At 35.8% G+C, this 19,844-nt stretch overlaps 1 protein-coding gene across 1 annotated transcript; it reads right to left on the reverse strand.

The window, feature by feature from the left end:
• Nucleotides 1-3,173: 3,173 nt before the first annotated feature.
• LOC117337219 (multidrug and toxin extrusion protein 1-like) lies at nt 3,174-16,797 on the reverse strand. Its single transcript, XM_033898086.1, has 17 exons — nt 16,712-16,797; nt 14,097-14,165; nt 13,797-13,845; nt 12,183-12,282; nt 11,953-11,995; nt 11,465-11,509; nt 10,715-10,812; nt 10,361-10,458; nt 9,915-10,028; nt 9,539-9,606; nt 8,820-8,928; nt 8,434-8,509; nt 8,129-8,198; nt 6,855-6,987; nt 6,467-6,561; nt 5,619-5,673; nt 3,174-5,193 (listed from the first exon to the last, which is right to left on the reverse strand). Exons 1-17 carry the CDS (start codon nt 16,793-16,795, stop codon nt 4,688-4,690), a joined length of 1,812 nt encoding a protein of 603 aa, XP_033753977.1. The 5' UTR covers nt 16,796-16,797; the 3' UTR covers nt 3,174-4,687.
• Between the last annotated feature and the right edge of the window lie 3,047 nt (nt 16,798-19,844).

The raw sequence follows: 19,844 nt of genomic DNA on the forward strand, positions 1-19,844 counted from the left end.
TAATAGACTTTTCCTCAAAAGCCACCTCAGTTGTTATTGTATATTACTGGTTATGATGCTGGAAGCCTTAATATAAGTTATTCAAAGTTTTGTTTGTGTTCAGTATGTACGTTAGAGGAAAAAAAATTAATTGAAATGACCCGCTTTTCTAAACTATTACCTATAGGGTGCCGACATATTGAATGAATCTCTGTGTTTGGCTCACCGTTTTTACGTATACATTACCTGGACTTCGTGTATACACCTGTATTCACGGCAGATTCTTCAGGATTGTGACAATTCTCTACCTTCCGGGACAGTGTTCCTGTTTTGATGCATTTGTAACTTAAAGGAAGATAGTTTTAGTACAAACTTTATTCATGCTTTTAAATATATTACACAATGATTTACAAAATATTGCAATGACTGTAAATATACCATAAAAAAAACTGAACAAAACTTATTAATAGATTTATCAAGTAAAATTCAAGAAAGAGAAAAACTTTGGCGGTAAATATGCTACTGACACTCCTGATTTTTTTTTGTAATGTTTTGTATTGAAGATGTTGATATACATGTATTGTAATCATGAAAATGTAAGTTATTGATAAATGATGATTAAAATATGTTAAGATTGATGTGGAGTCATGACTTGATTCTCTACCATATCAACTATTAATTAATTGACTAATAATGCTGATCTTATTTAATGTCCATTATGTATAAGGACCTTGATATGATAATACAATGTAAATATGTTAATATTGATGTACAGCATGGCGTAGCGTGGTCGCAGATCACATGTAAAATATATGTTTGAGATCACCTGTCAAATATAATCAATGTTCGAGATCACCTGACAAATATAATCAATGTTCGAGATCACATGTCAAATATAATCAACGTCGGAGATCACATGTCAAATATATTCAACGTCGGAGATCACATGTCAAATATAATCAACGTCGGAGATCACATGTCAAATATAATCAACGTCCGAGATCACATGTCAAATATAATCAACGTCAGAGATCACATGTCAAATGTAATAAACATCAGAGATCATATGTTAAATGTAATCAATGGCGGAGATCACATGTCAAATATAATCAATGTCGGAGATCACATGTCAAATATAATCAACGTCGGAGATCACATGTCAAATGTAATAAACAGAGATCACATGTCAAATATAATCAACATCGGAGATCACATGTCAAATATATTCAACGTCAGAGATCACATGTCAAATGTAATCAATGGCGGAGATCACATGTCAAATATAATCAACATCGGAGATCACATGTCAAATATAAGCAACGTCGGAGATCACATGTCAAATATAATCAACGTCGGGGATCAAATGTCAAATATAATCAACGTCGGAGATCACATGTCAAATATAATCAACATCGGAGATCACATGTCAGATACAATCAACGTCGGAGATCACATGTCAAATATAATCAACGTCAGAGATCAATGTCAAATGTAATCAACGTCGGAGATCACATGTCAAATATAATCAACGTCAGAGATCACATGTCAAATATAATCAACGTCAGAGATCACATGTCAAATGTTATCAACGTCGGTAGATCACATGTCAAATATAATCAACATCGGAAATCACATGTCAAATTTAATCAACGTCGGAGATCACATGTCAAATATAATCAACGTCTGAGATCACATGTCAAATATGATCAAAGTCGGAGATCACATTTCAAATATAATCAACGTCGGAGATCACATGTCAAATATAATCAACGTCGGAGATCACATGTCAAATAAAATCAACGTCGTCGGAGATCACACGTCAAATATAATCAACGTCGGAGATCACATGTCAAATATAATCAACGTCGGAGATCACCTATCAAATGTAATCAACGGCGGAGATCACATGTCAAATATAATCAATGTCGGAGATCACATGTCAAATATAACCAACGTCGGAGATCACATGTCAAATATAATTATTGTCGGGGATCACATTTCAAATATAATCAACGTCGGAGATCACATGTCAAATATAACCAACGTCGGAGATCACATGTCAAATAAAATCAACGTCGTCGGAGATCACACGTCAAATATAATCAACGTCGGAGATCACATGTCAAATATAATCAACGTCGGAGATCACACGTCAAATATAATCAACGTCGGAGATCACATGTCAAATATAATCAACGTCGGAGATCACCTATCAAATGTAATCAACGGCGGAGATCACATGTCAAATATAATCAATGTCGGAGATCACATGTCAAATATAATCAACGTCGGAGATCACATGTCAAATATAATCAATGTCGGGGATCACACGTTAAATATAATCAACGTCGGAGATCACATGTCAAATATAATCAACGTCGGAGATCACATGTCAAATATAATCAACGTCGGAGATCACATGTCAAATATAATCAACGTCGGAGATCACATGTCAAATATAATCAACGTCGGAGATCACCTGTCAAATATAATCAACGTCGGAGATCGCCTGTCAAATATGATCAATGTCAGAGATCACATTTCAAATATAATCAACGTCGGAGATCACATGTCAAATATAATCAACGTCGGAGATCACATGTCAAATATAATCAACGTCGGAGATCACATGTCAAATATAATCAACGTCGGAGATCACATGTCAAATATAATCAACGTCGGAGATCACATGTCAAATATAATCAACGTCGGAGATCACATGTCAAATATAATCAACGTCGGAGATCACATGTCAAATGTAATCAACGTCGGAGATCATGTCAAATATAATCAACGTCGGATATCACATGTCAAATATAATCAACGTCGGAGATCACATGTCAAATATAATCAACGTCGGAGATCACATGTCAAATACAATCAACGTCGGAGATCACATGTCAAATATAATCAACGTCGGAGATCACATGTCAAATATAATCAACGTCGGAGATCACATGTCAAATATAATCAACGTCGGAGATCACATGTCAAATATAATCAACGTCGGAGATCACATGTCAAATACAATCAACGTCGGAGATCACATGTCAAATATAATCAACGTCGGAGATCACATGTCAAATATAATCAACGTCGGAGATCACATGTCAAATACAATCAACGTCGGAGATCACAAATGGTATCATCGTTTGAGATCACGTGTCAAATAAAACAAAACGCTAAAACATCAGTTATCAAAACATCAAATTTTAATTGATACTTGTATGAAGGATTCGTTAGAAAATACATATAGGTTGATAGAATTTCTCTTCAATACTGTACGGTGTCTGTGAATACTGTTACTAAGTAACTCATGTAAATATCAGTCAGGGTTACTTCAGAATTCCGATTCAGGACAAACACGAGTTAAACTGTTTTCCGATATTTGTAAAACGTTTGTGTCTACTGAGACAAGCTAGTGAATTATCACACCAGAACAGAGGTGGGACTTGAAGTCTAAAATAGCTCAAAATGCTCGTCTTTAGCAGAGCAAGTATTATAAACCTGTGATATTTCATTTAACTATGAATACAAGCAATAATAAATTGCTTCTGTCATTATGGTTTAGAAGCCGACATATTATCGTAACGCCTAATTGTAATAATACAAGAGTTCCCGTATGGATGTTGGCGTCCATCATTGAATGGTTATTAATGGTTCTTCCCTCCTTTCCTCGTTTTCCCCTTATTCTTAATCATTTGATAACAAGAGAAACCTTCATAAGAAACCAAAGAAGTTTATAGTTTTACAACTTGTGTCCAATTCCTTTTGAACATTTTCAAATGAAATATGTTTAAACTAGAGATTATTGAGATATAGCGATAACAAACCTTAACTGACAAAATCTAAGATGGCAACTTGATTGCCATTTTGCTTTTCCGATCTGACTCAAAATTAACTAGAACCAAGAGTAACCTACATATATGTCAAGTTTGGGAAATATCCTTCCATTGCTTCTCGAGAAATAGCGATAAATCTCAACTTTCAAACTACAAGATGGCCTGCCTGTCGGCCATTTTGTTTTCCGAACAGACTCAATATTAAACAGACACAACTATAGATCAAGGGGTATCCTTCCAATACTTTACGGACAGACGACGGACGTACCACTGACGTAGGGAGATTTGATTTTAAAGAAAGACACCTGGTTATTTGGAGTCGATTATACAGTCGAGCGTGGTTGGTTGATTTTCTCCGACTTGGTTTTTATTGTCTTTGGACCATTAGTATCGTTAATTTGAAATTTTAATCATGAAAGTCGTTTGTACTTGCAGAAATTGTATACCTATCACCAAGACTTTTCATAGTCAATCATGTGATTGATGTGCTGTCGGAGTCCCCTCAGCATATATATCCCAATCTTTCACTCTACAGTTGAGTGTTGTATTCCAATCGTGATTCGTACACATTTTGACGCCCTCCGTTTTAGCGCATTATAAAAACTGACTTGTGCAATGATGAAAATAACGCACCCATATGATTTTCCAATCTCTCCCAGAGTGCATTGGGAACACAATAAAGGGAACCGCAATGCACTCTGGGAGAGATTGATGCTTTTCTATAGGAATGGTATAGAACAACTGTAATTATGTGCAGTTATGATTTAGTGCATTGCTCCGAGGGCGAAAATATTATTTCCGCTAAAATATGCACATCAGCAGTAATTTCTTCTTGAACAGCAGGGTATGAAATTAAATGTCAACCACTAAAAGGTGATGTTTGCTACGCCAATATTCGTTTTCAGACTGCTGATAAATTTCGCTGAGCTATTGAGAGCCAAATCTAGTATTCCAGACTCATTCAGGGCCGTGGCAACATCGAAATTGTACCTGAATGTATCATCTACGCGTTGGTCCAGAATCAGCTTCAAGAAAACGCTTCCAATTAGCACGACGACAAGTAAGAACACCGTTGCTATACGAGACAGAATCAACATCTTCGTGTCCAGACTTATCTCATCCTTGCCATGGATGACGTCACCATTGTTACTGTTGAAGTCCGCGCTCGTTAAGTGGATATCATCTCCGTGCATTTCATTGATCTCGTTCATATCGACAAATTCGAATGCGAGAGATCCGTTTGCTTTTCCATTAGAAACTGACCCGTTCAGCGCTCCTGGTGGAACTGACCCGTTCAGTTCCCGAAGTTTGTAGCCATTGGCGATGATTTTTTGGTCGTCTGGTAGGTTGCTTCTGGTAGGGAATTTCCCACCTGCAGAAATAACATAATATGCTATTCTGTCACACTGGTACTTTACGAAGTAATACATTTTACATAAAGAAATTGCACGTACTTCAAAGATATGATATCAATAATCATGTCCATAAACCTGTCTTTCTGGGTCCTCTGCTCTATGTGTATACACACTTTGTTATGCCCCGTATGGACTAAAATTCTTTAAGAAAGAAATTGAATTGAATGTGAATTGCACAATTATAAAATATCATATATACTTGTCTTCCACTGGTTATTACCCAGTTAGGCCAGTCTATGGTAATATCAAAAGATTTTTTTCTGTGAAGAAGTAATTTATTTAGGATGGAAATTCTTAATTCGTGGGACGTTTCTGGTGTTAAACATTGCGTATATATCATACCATTGAGTTATTTTGTATGTAGTTACGGCGTCATTCATACCTTTTAAATCGCTATACAAAATGACATCTTTCACGATTCCAGCTCGTCCCTGAGCCTGTATAATAACAAACATATTTCATGGAAATACTTAAAAGAAAAACAAAACAATACAACATACTAAACCACCAACATTTGTACACCCGACTACACGATTATAATAATAAAACTGAAATGATACAACACAGCCTTTGAGGAAATCTCGAACCAATTCCCGAAACAGTGAAATCTACTCTTCCCATTCCACTCTTTCTACACCTGTAAATATATGCATGTATCTATCGCCACATCCATTTTTTCGTACGAACCAGAGAGGTGCCGTTTTGACAGACCGTGCAAATGGCGAAGTAATTTATCTATGAATAAATTATACGAGATAATCAGGTGTAGTGAAGAGCGGATGAAAGTCCTTGAAAATTAAACTACGAGTTACCGAAATTCAGAACGTGAGTAATATAACTGATTTCTGGTAAATAACAATTGGACTTACACGTGTTTAACAATAGACTTGTCACACGTGTTTAACAATAGACTTGTCACACGTGTTTAACAATAGACTTATCACACGTGTTTAACAATAGACTTATCACACGTGTTTAACAATAGACTTATCACACGTGTTTAACAATAGACTTATCACACGTGTTTAACAATAGACTTATCATACGTGTTTAACAATAGACTTATCACACGTGTTTAACAATAGACTTATCACACGTGTTTAACAATAGACTTATCATACGTGTTTAACAATAGACTTATCACACGTGTTTAACAATAGACTTATCACATGTGTTTAACAATTGACTTCGTTATCACAAGCGTTTAACAATAGACTTATCATCGCTTACCTTGTTTACCTCATCCTTCCAGTCCAGACTCTGAGCTTTGATGAGCAGTAGAACGGAATGCACAAACACCCCGATACAGGCTCCCCACCAGGCTCCTAAGAAATAGGATACTATATACTAGTAACTGACAAAATTGATACTTGTAAGGCTCCAAATCCCACATTATTGAAATAACGGATTTCAATCACATATTCGGTATTGTTTATTTAATCCTTGCGTACATTTACATGGATTTTTTTACCACCAGGAGGACTGAACTACTCCTACAAATGCTATCTTCCTCTCACACAATATTGTAAATATATCTTCGATATTTTTTAATCTAATTCATATATGAAATATAATATTATGGTTGTTGTCAGTTCAGATCACGGCATATTGTTTTCACCTTCGTCCTCCAGCTCTGTAAGGAGCAGCAGTGGGATGGATATGGACAGGGCGACTACGTAAAAGGAGAAAAAGCTGGAGAGTGCGCCGTATATCTGATGGCCGGCTCCCCTCAGTACGCCGCACAGGATTTCCTTAAAGACAAACGACACAATTGTAATCAATAGTGTTATGACAAACGGACAACCTTACCATCCTCTCATTTCAGATTGTGATTTTATCCTCATTTGACCAAGATTTGTATGGCTGGACTGGTGTCGTTGATGGAGCAGATGATGATTTTGGCGTATTTTCCTTGCTTTGTTGCACGGGTGTCCATGCATATCTATATTTTTTTTAAATTATATTTTGCCCTCACTCAGTTGATTTTTAGTTTGTATTATCGTATTGTTAGCATACTGGTATTCTCTGTTGTTCCAGAACTCTCCAGTGTCGATACAATCAGAAAGACAGTATTTTTTTTAACAAAAAACGAACAAAACATTCTAGAAAACCGGTGGCGTAACCAGATTATCTGAAAAAGTCAGTTTGTATGCATCAACTCAAGAATCAAAATACAAATATTGTGGACATATGTCCATGTTATTGAAAGATAACTTTATATCCAATGCAAGAAATTAAATATTTTACATACCAGATTGAGGCACAATTGTAGTGTTCTCAAATATGATCTGTATCGAGTAAATCTTATTAATGATCCGTTTTGCCCCTGTGGACATCCTTGTGAAAATGCCTTTCATGTTTTCTTTGAATGCAAATTGTATGAGTTGGAAAGATTAGATATGTTTAAAAATTTAAATGTCTTATGTTTGGTTTTGGATTTAAAACGTCTCCTGTTTGGAAATTCAGACCTTTCTGTAGACCTAAACTCTCTTGTTTTCCGACATGTGCAAAAACTACATCAAATCCATCAATATATTTTGATATGTATTCTTGTACTCTTTCTTGCAAACCTGTGTCTATGTAAAATAATCTATATATCTACTTTATGTTTATGTCAATGATGCTATCTCAATGATTTCATGTAATATATTTGTATGTTGGGAGGGGGCGTCCATAAGTTGAAAAAAAACTTGCGCCTAATCCTATATCACAATTAACTTGGCAATGAAATATGTTTAAAGACAAAAGTCAAGCAAGAAATTAGTTTATTTAATACTCAGTGTATATTTTGATGTATCTTTTTCAGACTGTGCTTACCCGTCCAAAGCACCTTACTTTCCCCCATATGTTGACCTCGGTTGATTGATTTTGAATTATAATTAGATTACTTACCTTCGTATGCTGAAAGATTTCATATATTGCTGCAATAATGAGCAATGTGGAAGTGAGAATCTGAACCTCTCTGAAATATAAAACGGCAGTTATGAAAAAAATTAAAGTCACATAATGATAGGTTTAGGAATTTTAAATGGCGAATGATAAATAGTAATACAGTTTTTGTAATAGTTGCCTTACTGGTATTTTGTATATCAAAATATATATTTACAGACATCATATCCTCATATGCGTATTTTCTATACTGCTCATCAATCACTAACGTCATTAGTTACTACGGTAACCGCACACAAAGTACTCACAAATCCGGAGTGAAGAGAACAGGAATGGCGTCCTTACATATAAAGGTGGTCACGGCTATGATCGTCGCTTCTGTGACTATTGTCGAAAAAATGAAAGGCATAAGTCCTAAAAGTACGGAATCAACATCAATATAAGATATAACACAGTTCATATCTAGACTTTAATACAAACCCCACAACACACAATACTTTAACAACAAACTCAGAAAAAAACAACAAAAACTAACAAAAAACAAAAACAAAAAAACGAAGAAACAATGAAGAAAGAAACATGGCAATAACAACGGGATATCATAGTCCGAGTGTTCATGCGTCCGTTTTTAAGGCCTCTTTCATTTACAACTGAATACCACATTCGACATTCCGATACAATATTTTAATCTTACCACCGACAAATAAAACTACTCGGTATGTGACTTTGGCTTTCTCAGCATCACCGGCCCCGAGATGATTACCCACAATTACCGAGGCGGAAGTTCCGATAGCGTACGGGATCTATGGAATTAGAAAATATGAAAGAATGTGTATATTTTATATTGTGTTTGGTAGTAATATCTATTTCCGAGTAATTCATTATATCATCAGGACATCGTGTCTCAAGCTATAAAAGACGTTTCTAATCATTAAAGAATGACATTTCAAATTGTTTCATTTCAACACTTTGTATTTTAAATTTTCTTTAGTTTGCAACAATTATGACAAAAGTTTGATTAAAATGTATATTAAAATTTTACATACAAAGAGTAACATTTTATTTAATATCCTACTTCATATTTTAAACGGTCAACTAAACTCACAAACAGATACCAGTGGTTAATAAGTCATATATATGAATATACTACATATCTAATCCTGTTTCTCCTGTTTGGAAATTCAGATCTTTCTGTAGACCTAAACTCTCTTGTTTTCCGACATGTGCAAAACTAAATCAAATCCAGCTATAGATTTTGATATGTATTCTTGTACTCTTTCTTGCATACCTGTGTCTATCTAAAATAATCTCTATATCTACTTTATGTTCATGCCAATGATGCTATCTCAATGATTTCATGTAATATATTTGTAGGTTGGGAGGGGTCGTCCATAAGTTGAATCTACCTATTACCATTAATGTCAATGTAGCAACGTTGTATACAATGGTAAAAGCCGCAAGTTGGGTGGCACCTAGCAAACCTGTAGAAAAAAAAAAAAAAAAAAAGATAATAAAAAACAGAACCATATTGTTTTAGTTGAATATGCATAGTAATACTTCTTTATTATCATTTTGTCACTATAACTCTATAAACCATATAATTTAAGACGTATTCTGTGTCCTTGACATGTTCAATTAACAAGAATTGCTTTAAATTATAAAATGCATTTAATCAAGAACTGTTCATTTTGTTTCCGGTTGACTTCATTTTCGGCGGAGACATTTTTTCTCGATCTTGCTTTGTACATCCTATCATCAAAAAAAAATATGTAAACTTGTTATAGTATACCGGATAGAAAAACTAGGATCTCATAGCACCACCACTCCAAACACAACATCAACATCCCAGCAATGGCAAGTGTGAGGTATGTTCCCCACTCGTACAGACACTCTCTACTCCAGCCTTCAACACAGTAGAGATAGATGAGATGTCATGGCAGTATCCCTCATATAAATCCCATAACTCATACATGTTCAATTATATTCTGTTACTATCTTTGACATAACGGCAAAACAATTGCATACATGATACAATTAAAAATAAAAGGCAATAACATGGACAAGTGTACAGAGAGAGAGTGATATAATTAAAAGATTTAATATTTTAGTGATTAAATCTGAACTAGTTTTCTATGAAAATTTGTTTACCAAATGGTGTGGTCAATGAAAAACAAATTTCGCTTCAAAGAGATATTACAACATTGCATAATAGTTAAAAAGTTGATTTGAAGTTACCTGCCCATGTGTCTTTGTAAACACCAGCTACCAATATGTAAATTACTTGCACGATAGAAAATAACCATCGTGCAATACCTAGAGCGAGGCCAGCCCCACTGAATAAAAGGAAAGAATATCGTATCAAAAGTATTCGTAGTTAAACTTCATTAACTATTTCATATACTTATGTAATTTATAATTGCTATTTTTACTAGGAATAATTGATGCCACTTTATTTGTGTGAGAAGTATATTTGCGTAATTTTATTTTCACAGTGAAATATTATTAAATATTATTATATATTGATATATTTACGTCCACCAAACAAGTAATTTTTTTTAATTGGTATTTTTTTTCTAAGGTGATACTGACAATGTTCCCATGTCGAGGTAGAAGACAAAGAGCCAGTGTATCCCGACGTTAGCCAATGCCGATCCCAGCCCCATAAACACGTTCGGTATAACGATCCCCTACAGGTAAAAGGTACAGTAGAAAGTAGACATAAACATAATAGGAGGCACACGAGTAATAGACTAATCAATAAATATTGATAATCTTTGATAAAGACGGTTTTTTTTAATGAAACGTAGTTGTACAAACTAGTGTATCGTCATTTTAAGGATACGTCCTCTAAGATTTCTTATTTTTGTGAGTTCGTAGAAATAGTGATCAATTTAAACCGTTTATACGCCTAGAAGGGAAAATAATTTATACAGACGTGATGTTACCACTCCTTCAAGAAATATACAACAATCAAGTTAGTAGTCTCTATTTCATCCATTTAAAATATCATTTGCAACACATGAAGATATTTACCTACATAAATACATAATTGATTTTTTGATATTTTTTTCAAATGAAATAATGTTATACGTAAAAGGAAATATTTGCATTTAAAATCCTTGTTGTCAATGGTGACGTCATTAAAATAGACCGCCAAAGATAACGATAAGAATTCTTGAACTTTTTGACAAAGTGACATATTCAGGAGTAAGTTATATATAATGAATCAGTATCAATGTTACTTACAAGTACTCATTTTGGCACACTTAGATTTGAACGCATAACCAGATTTTCATTTATCGTCATTTCAAAGGAGACACGATTTGATACATTACGTACCTGGCACTGTAGATACCGTATAAGTATGCATGTCAGTGCGTGACCCTGTAATCATAAATATAGCTGTTATTTCAGAAGTTAAAAAAAAAAAAAAAAAAAAAAAAAAAAAATACTAAAAATAAAGTAATACTCATGCGGATTGGCAAACAAACACTAACAAATTACTTGAGTGAGTAATCAAGCCCTTCAAATCATAGAACAAACACATCAATCAGGTTGATCGCAACAGTTTCGACATGTTTCGTTATTCAACGTTCTACGTTGTCAATGTATTGAAGTAATGTTTCAATCCATGTGATTTACTGCATATTTCAATTATATTTATTGTCAAGAAAACTTATCGAAAATCAAATTATCTTTGATAATTATATTAATAACTTAGACATGAATTAGTTATCAGTGTACATGTGTGTAATACAAAGTGCGTAATATAATTTTCACTGAAATACTTGCCGCGTGATACCTTCAAATTGCACGATAAATCTTACCGGGAGTCCAAAGGAATAAGCTGTGGCATGAAGACCTGCAAGTCTGTAATGTAAAGGAGACATGAAGGTAATACATATATATCTAGGTATACTTCTTGTCAGACAAGCAGCTAACATCTCCGAATGATCCGATTTACTTTTATGTGGAAAGGACTTGCCTGATTACAGTAAGATTTACAGGAAATACGGAATGTCGGCTGGTCGTACCTGAAGGTAAGGAGAAGACTCACCTTGCCACCTCTGTCTCCTGGCCCAACAGGAGAAGCAAATGCTCCGTATTGATGAAGATAGCCACGCAGGGGAAGCATGCGAGGAACAGGATGATCAGTCCTAATAAGAACAATATCATTTTAGATACGTTACTAGTATGCAACTATAGGGTTATCGTTTAATGTACGAGAATTACTTGATTAGCGAATGCAGTGTGAATTACTGGGGGAAATCGACATAAAACAACAACAAACAAACAAACGCAAAAGTGAGGGCAAAATACGAACAAAATATATTTGCATATGGATCTCTGGAAAGGAAAGAAGATAAAATGGTAAGATGTTCCGGAAGGGTGAGCGTCCCAAGCTTCTTGTACGACATCCCCCATGCAAATCTAACTCAAATCCGGGTAAAATCTTCAAAACGAGAGGTAGAGCGATGACATCAGAAACGCCAGGCACACCAACAAGTACCAAATACGTATGACTTCATATCGCAAAAGGAAATTGTTTCTAACGATCACGATGTTGATCATTAAACATGGCTTTCTTTAATCGTTTATCACATCAGTGTATGAAACACAGGCCAAGCTATACTGTTAGTAAACTTAGTGAAGACATATTGACCAAGATTTATTGATAAAAAGTGGTCTATTATCACAAATATTTCAGATAATATTTTGGCATCACCATTGAAATAACAGATAGCTGAATAAAGATTAATAGATTTTGTCAGGGTTTTTTTGTATTTCTTATTATAATATTATTTTTGGGGAGGGGTCTCAATCCGAGTAGGTCAAGATTCTTAAGTTAACAAATTGCTTGTTGTATTGAAAGAAACATGCATAGTATCACACACCATTTAGAGTTAAAAATTATACAAATAAGGTGAATGGGCATTTACAGAAATGTTGGTTACAGCGTAAAAGGTGTGTAATTTTATGCAATACATGTATATCTACATTACATGTAATACGAAAGACTATAACATGCTTAATACTAGTACATGTATATGCGTTACATGCGGGTAACGTCTCTGCATCTTATTAATAACAAGCTGGTGTCTGTACGGATTGATCACTTCAGGAAATACATGTCCATTAGTAACACTTGGCAAACAAAAATACATACATAATGTTTGTGGATTTTGCTGACTCCTAGGGGAAGTTTTCATCGTTAGATAATTCAATATTAACAGGGGAAGCTTTCACGAAATATTCTTAACATTTCGGTTAAGTTGTATAAGGAGATCTGCAGAGTTAGGGTCATGAATAAAAAAAACATTTTGATAAGTATACATCAAGAGAAATGTTTAATGTTAAAGCAAGTCATGCTTTAAATCGAATATAATTGAATTAAAGATCACTTTTTTATGAAATACAAAAGAGCAGATCAGAGAAAAACACAATGCAACTGGGACAGGAGAGTAATATTGCTTCATTGAGTCAGAGGGTACAAATAAAAACGAACGATTTTGTCGGGTAAGCCGTTCAGTAGTAGTAATGGATATACAATAGGGAAGCTCGTTTTCTGATCATTCAGCAATAAATCTTTTGGCTTGTTTTACTTTATATTCATACTTCCTTATTTGTGATAGCTGTGATATTGAAGCTTAAAACCCTAAAAAGTCCTTACCCCTCTGTAAAATGATTCCAACGGCGTACTGGTTCCCACTTCCATATGTCTGAAAGAAATTTCGCGTTATCTGTTACAGAATGCACTGGATAAGGCAGCGAATGTATTCTTTATGATATATATATATATATATATGTACTTAATACTTGAGGTTACGTGAGCTGATTATATATATAAGAATTTACATTCCTGATTATCAGTCTTTCTTGATTTAAAAAAATACTCATAATAACGATAATATTTACGTATAAAACTGGTATATTATTATATTACATTATAGTATTATGGCTGATTTCGTACCTGGGGAAACAGTGTGTCGAATGCTGACGACAACCCAACCATGACAGATGTCCCAAGTACATTGGTGATCTGTAAAGAAGATTCATCGCCAAACAACATCCATCACTGATATATATATTACTGGGTACAGTTGACATTCTTTATCAAGGAATATTCCAATCATTATATTCAAACTTTCTACAACAACAATTTTACTAAGCATTTTAATGGTTGCAGTCCTCGATGTGATATTTACCGTGGTGGACAGAGATGTTTGGGTGTGATATTTACCGTGGTAGACAGAGATGTTAGGGTGTGATATTTACCGTGGTAGACAGAGATGTTAGGATGTGATATTGACCGTGGTGGACAGAGATGTTTGGGTGTGATATTTACCTTGGTAGACAGAGATGTTAGGATGTGATATTTACTGTGGTGGACAGAGATGTTTGGGTGTGATATTTACCGTGGTAGACAGAGATGTTAGGATGTGATATTTACCGTGGTAGACAGAGATGTTAGGATGTGATATTTACTGTGGTAGACAGATATGTTTGGGTGTGATATTTACTGTGGTAGACAGAGATGCTTGGGTGTGGTATTTACCGTGGTGGACAGAGATGTTAGGATGTGATATTTACCGGGGTGGACAGAGATGTTTGGGTGTGATATTTACCGTGGTGGACAGAGATGTTTGGGTGTGATATTTACCGTGGTAAACAGAGATGTTAGGGGGTGATATTTACCGTGATGGACAGAGATGTTTGGGTGTGATATTTACCGTGGTGGACAGAGATGTAAGGACGTGATATTTACTGTGGTGGACAGAGATGTTAGGACCTGATATTTACCGTGGTGGACAGAGATGTTTGGGTGTGATATTTACCGTGGTAAACAGAGATGTTAGGGGGTGATATTTACCGTGGCGGACAGAGATGTTTGGGTGTGATATTTACTGTGGTGGACAGAGATGTTTGGGTGTGATATTTACTGTGGTGGACAGAGATGTTTGGGTGTGATATTTACAGTGGTAGACAGAGATGCTTGGGTGTGATATTTACCGTGGTAGACAGAGATGTTAGGATGTGATATTTACCGTGGTAGATAGAGATGCTAGGGTGTGATATTTACCGTGGTAGACAGAGATGTTAGGATGTGATATTTACCGTGGTAAACAGAGATGTTAGGGTGTGATATTTACCGTGGTAGACAGAGATGTTAGGGTGTGATATTTACCGTGGTGGACAGAGATGTTTGGGTGTGGTATTTACTGTGGTGGACAGAGATGTTTGGGTGTGATATTTACTGTGGTGGACAGAGATGTTTGGGTGTGATATTTACCGTAGTAGACAGAGATGCTTGGGTGTGATATTTACCGTGGTAGACAGAGATGTTTAGGTGTGATATTTACCGTGGTGGACAGAGATGTTTAGGTGTGATATTTACTGTGGTAGACAGAGATGTTTGGGTGTGATATTTACCGTGGTAAACAGAGATGTTTAGGTGTGATAATTACTGTGGTAGACAGAGATGTTTAGGTGTGATATTTACCGTGGCGGACAGAGATGTTTGGGTGTGATATTTACTGTTGTGGACAGAGATGTTTGGGTGTGATATTTACCGTAGTAGACAGAGATGCTTGGGTGTGATATTTACCGTGGTAGACAGAGATGTTAGGATGTGATATTTACCGTGGTAAACAGAGATGTTAGGGGGTGATATTTACCGTGGTGGACAGAGATGTTTGGGTGTGATATTTACTGTGGTGGACAGAGATGTTTGGGTGTGATATTTACTGTGGTGGACAGAGATGTTTGGGTGTGATATTTACCGTAGTAGACAGAGATGCTTGGGTGTGATATTTACCGTGGTAGACAGAGATGTTAGGATGTGATATTTACCGTGGTGGACAGAGATGTTAGGGTGTGATATTTACCGTGGTAGACAGAGATGTTAGGATGTGATATTTACCGTGGTAGACAGAGATGTTAGGGTGTGATATTTACTGTGGTGGACAGAGATGTTAGGATGTGATATTTACCGTGGTGGACATAGATGTTTGGGTGTGGTATTTACTGTGGTGGACAGAGATGTTTGGGTGTGATATTTACTGTGGTGGACAGAGATGTTTGGGTGTGATATTTACTGTGGTGGACAGAGATGTTAGGGTGTGATATTTACCGTGGTAGACAGAGATGTTAGGATGTGATATTTACAGTGGTAGACAGAGATGTTAGGGTGTGATATTTACCGTGGTGGATAGAGATGTTAGGGTGTGATATTTACAGTGGTAGACAGAGATGTTAGGGTGTGATATTTACCGTGGTGGATAGAGATGTTAGGGTGTGATATTTACCGTGGTAGACAGATATGTTAGGATGTGTTATTTACCGTGGTAGACAGGGATGTTAGGGGGTGATATTTACTGTGGTGGACAGATATGCTAGAGTGTGATATTTAGCGTGGTGGACAGAGATGTCAGTTTGTGATATTTAGCGTGGTTGACAGAGATGTTAGGATGTGATATTTACCGTGATAGACAGATATGTTAGGGGGTGATATTTAGCGTGGTGGACAGAGATGTCAGTTTGTGATATTTAGCGTGGTTGACAGAGATGTTAGGATGTGGTATTTACCGTGGTGGACAGAGATGCACCGTCCAGGGCCTCCTTGCTGAACTGTCCACAGAACGCAATACTGACGCAGGACATGGAGTACATAGAGAGATAAGTCACCACCTGTCATAAGTCATAACATTTTGCTATAAACACTAGTTTACTAAAGAATAACTGCATGAAAAATATTGACTATACGGTTAGCTTCACTTTGATCATAAACGTACTATTTTGAGCACTATTGAGTACTAGCTCAGTATCAAGTTCTAACAGTTTGACACACAAAACAATGCAACGAAATTTCGATTAGTACCATCATAATTAAGCTGAATGTTTCAATTCGAAAGTCGCTCAACTAATCATACCCTTGAAATAAATGTATTAACAGTAACTTCTTTAATAGATACCAAGTTCATGTTTGCGGTGATGGATGGATGATAAGTTATAAAGTCTTTGTTTTTGGTGATGGATGGATGATAAGATAAAGTGCCCATATCTTCGGTGACGGATTGATGTTAGGATATACAAAGTCTATATTTACGGTGAAGGATGGATGCAAGATATGATGGCTGTTTGATATGTTGTGAGCCACATATTGAAGAATTCGAATTTTGCCGGACAAAGTTATTATTTTTCAATATAATCCTCTTCCTTCAGTATCTACACACTTTTGCCAACGATGTTTAAGGGCCTCAATGCCATCTTATAGAACTCCTTTTCTTGGCTGTTCAGAAAGTCATCCACTGCATGTATGACGTCATCATCGGACTGAAAGTGGGTGCCTGAAATAGCTGTTTTCAGTTTTGGAAATAGATGAAAGTCTGATGGATTGAGATCAGGTGATGAAGGCGGATGCTCAATTAATTTAAAGTCACAATTGCTAATGGCAGCCATATCAATAACAGACTTCTGAACAAGAGCATTGTCCCTGATGGAATAACACACTTTAGTGAGCTTTCCGCGGCGCTTAAGTTTAATATTGTCCCGTAACTGCCTCAGAAGTGAAGCATAGTATGTGTCATTGATTGTTTGTCCCTTTTGGAGATTATCTATCAGCAGAATACCATCTGCATCCCAGACAATCGAGGCCATAACATTCCCAGCTGATGGAACAGTCTTTGCCTTCTATTGTTTCGATTGTTGTTTTAGCCTCTGGGGTAAAATGATGGACCCATGTTTCATCAATAATGACAAATCTCTGAATAAAGTAGGCACGATCTTCCTCAAAAAGGTTAAGATTAGCACGCGATGATATGTTCCTGGTGTGTTTCTGATCAACTGTTAGAAGTCTTGGTACCCATCGGGCCGAAAGCTTTCTCGGTCAGAAAGGAATGTACTCTATCCATGGAAATGCTAACTCTACTTGCTATATATATATTGTGAGTCGTCTGTCAGTCATAACAATATTACCATTTCTGGAGTTGCAACATTGACCGACCTTCAAGGACTAGGTCATCCTCAATGCTCTGTCTGCCGCGCTTAAATTCCGCCATCCACCTTTTCACTGTAGCATATGAATGGGCATATTTCCCTAGTGTTACTACCATATCATTATAGATATCCATAGGTGTTGAACCTTTTTATGTAAATATCGGATCACTGCCCTTTTACCGATTTGTCCATTTTGCAAAAGCCGCTTGTCTTGTTTACTTTAGAGTGCTTGCTACCTCGCCGATATAAACTAACTACTAGTAAATAAGAACAGTCCTTGGGTACACGGCCGTTTATACTAGTAGTCAGAGAATAGTAGTACCTAAAAAGGACATCATTGAGTACCTCTTTCAATACTAGGCTCACAACATATCAATTATCCTTCGTATATTGATGATTAGATAGTGTCTATGTTTTCGGTAACCGATGTTTACGGTGATGGATTAGGTGGGATGTTTTAGCTAATTATTCACTAATCTGCCATTAAAACTAAAAGGATTTCACAATGTCATTCCAGTGAGAAGAATAAGAAGTGTTATTCAGAACATGCATAGGTAACACTACAGAAATCAAATCCATTTCCTTCTTTTCGTTTACATTCTTAGCGCAGTCTTTTTACTTCTTAAAGCATGAATAATATAAAATAGTATGTACTTCAAACTATATAATGCGAGATGAATAGAAGAAAAATCCATATTGGCTGCATAGTCTATACTTTTCAACTACATTTGTATCTGTAAAATGTCCTTTGGACTGAGAATCGTAGTACCGCGACATAATTACACAATATTATATACAGTTAGTGAATATTTGGGAGGGGGGCTGAAATAAGAACAAATGGATGCCAGAGGAGAAGGTAGCAGAATTAGCTAGTTTCATATCACATTGGCTGCATAACTCTGAAGACAGAAAATAAGTCGCAATATTTGTCACGAGAGTAATAAAGCGAGACAGGAAGTGTCGTCATACCATTGGCCAAGAGAGTCGAAGGAGCTCTTTCAGTTGGGCCCTGTAGCCGTCGTCCTTGAACTTTTCTTTGAGGACCCCTTGCGACATGAGGAACCACCGCGTTGCTCTTTCCCAGGACGGACATGGCATCGCTGGTATAAGTGCAGATCTCTGTTGAAGATATCAAGTCACTTATCAACCTAGTTTTCCAATAGATTAGCGAGTATACATATATGCGCATTACAATTTTAACACTGAAACGCCAAGCAATATCCTAAACTATAAAAACAATGAAATAATAATTTGTATCTCAAAAATATCAATGTCGCATTATAGCCTAAAGTATTATATAAAACTTTAAATGTTATTATTGTTTATTGCGTACACCATCTTCAAGCTAGTGACAGGTCCATTGTATTGGTTTTAGTAACGTATTACTTACATAGAACTACCATCACTAGTATCACCGTTATTTAACTTTGGAGTCTCTATTATAGACAAACTCAATCCATATGTAACACAATTCAATGGATCTCTACGTTCGACTCGTCTATAAAGACCAATCTTAAATGCTTCCTTGCGTGGTCGTTATAGACAGGTTTGACATTGGTTGGTGATATTAATGTAGAAACCGTAAAACAACATCATACATATATATGATATTTTCAATATTTTGAGGAAAAAATACCAATGCCTCTACTGGAATAGGTATTGCTTGAGTTAATCTTCTCATGTGTTTTTTTGTCAAAACAAGTCAAACATGTTTACTAGTATG

Source organism: Pecten maximus, chromosome 11, assembly GCF_902652985.1.
Source record: "Pecten maximus chromosome 11, xPecMax1.1, whole genome shotgun sequence".
Lineage (NCBI taxonomy): Eukaryota > Metazoa > Mollusca > Bivalvia > Pectinida > Pectinidae > Pecten > Pecten maximus.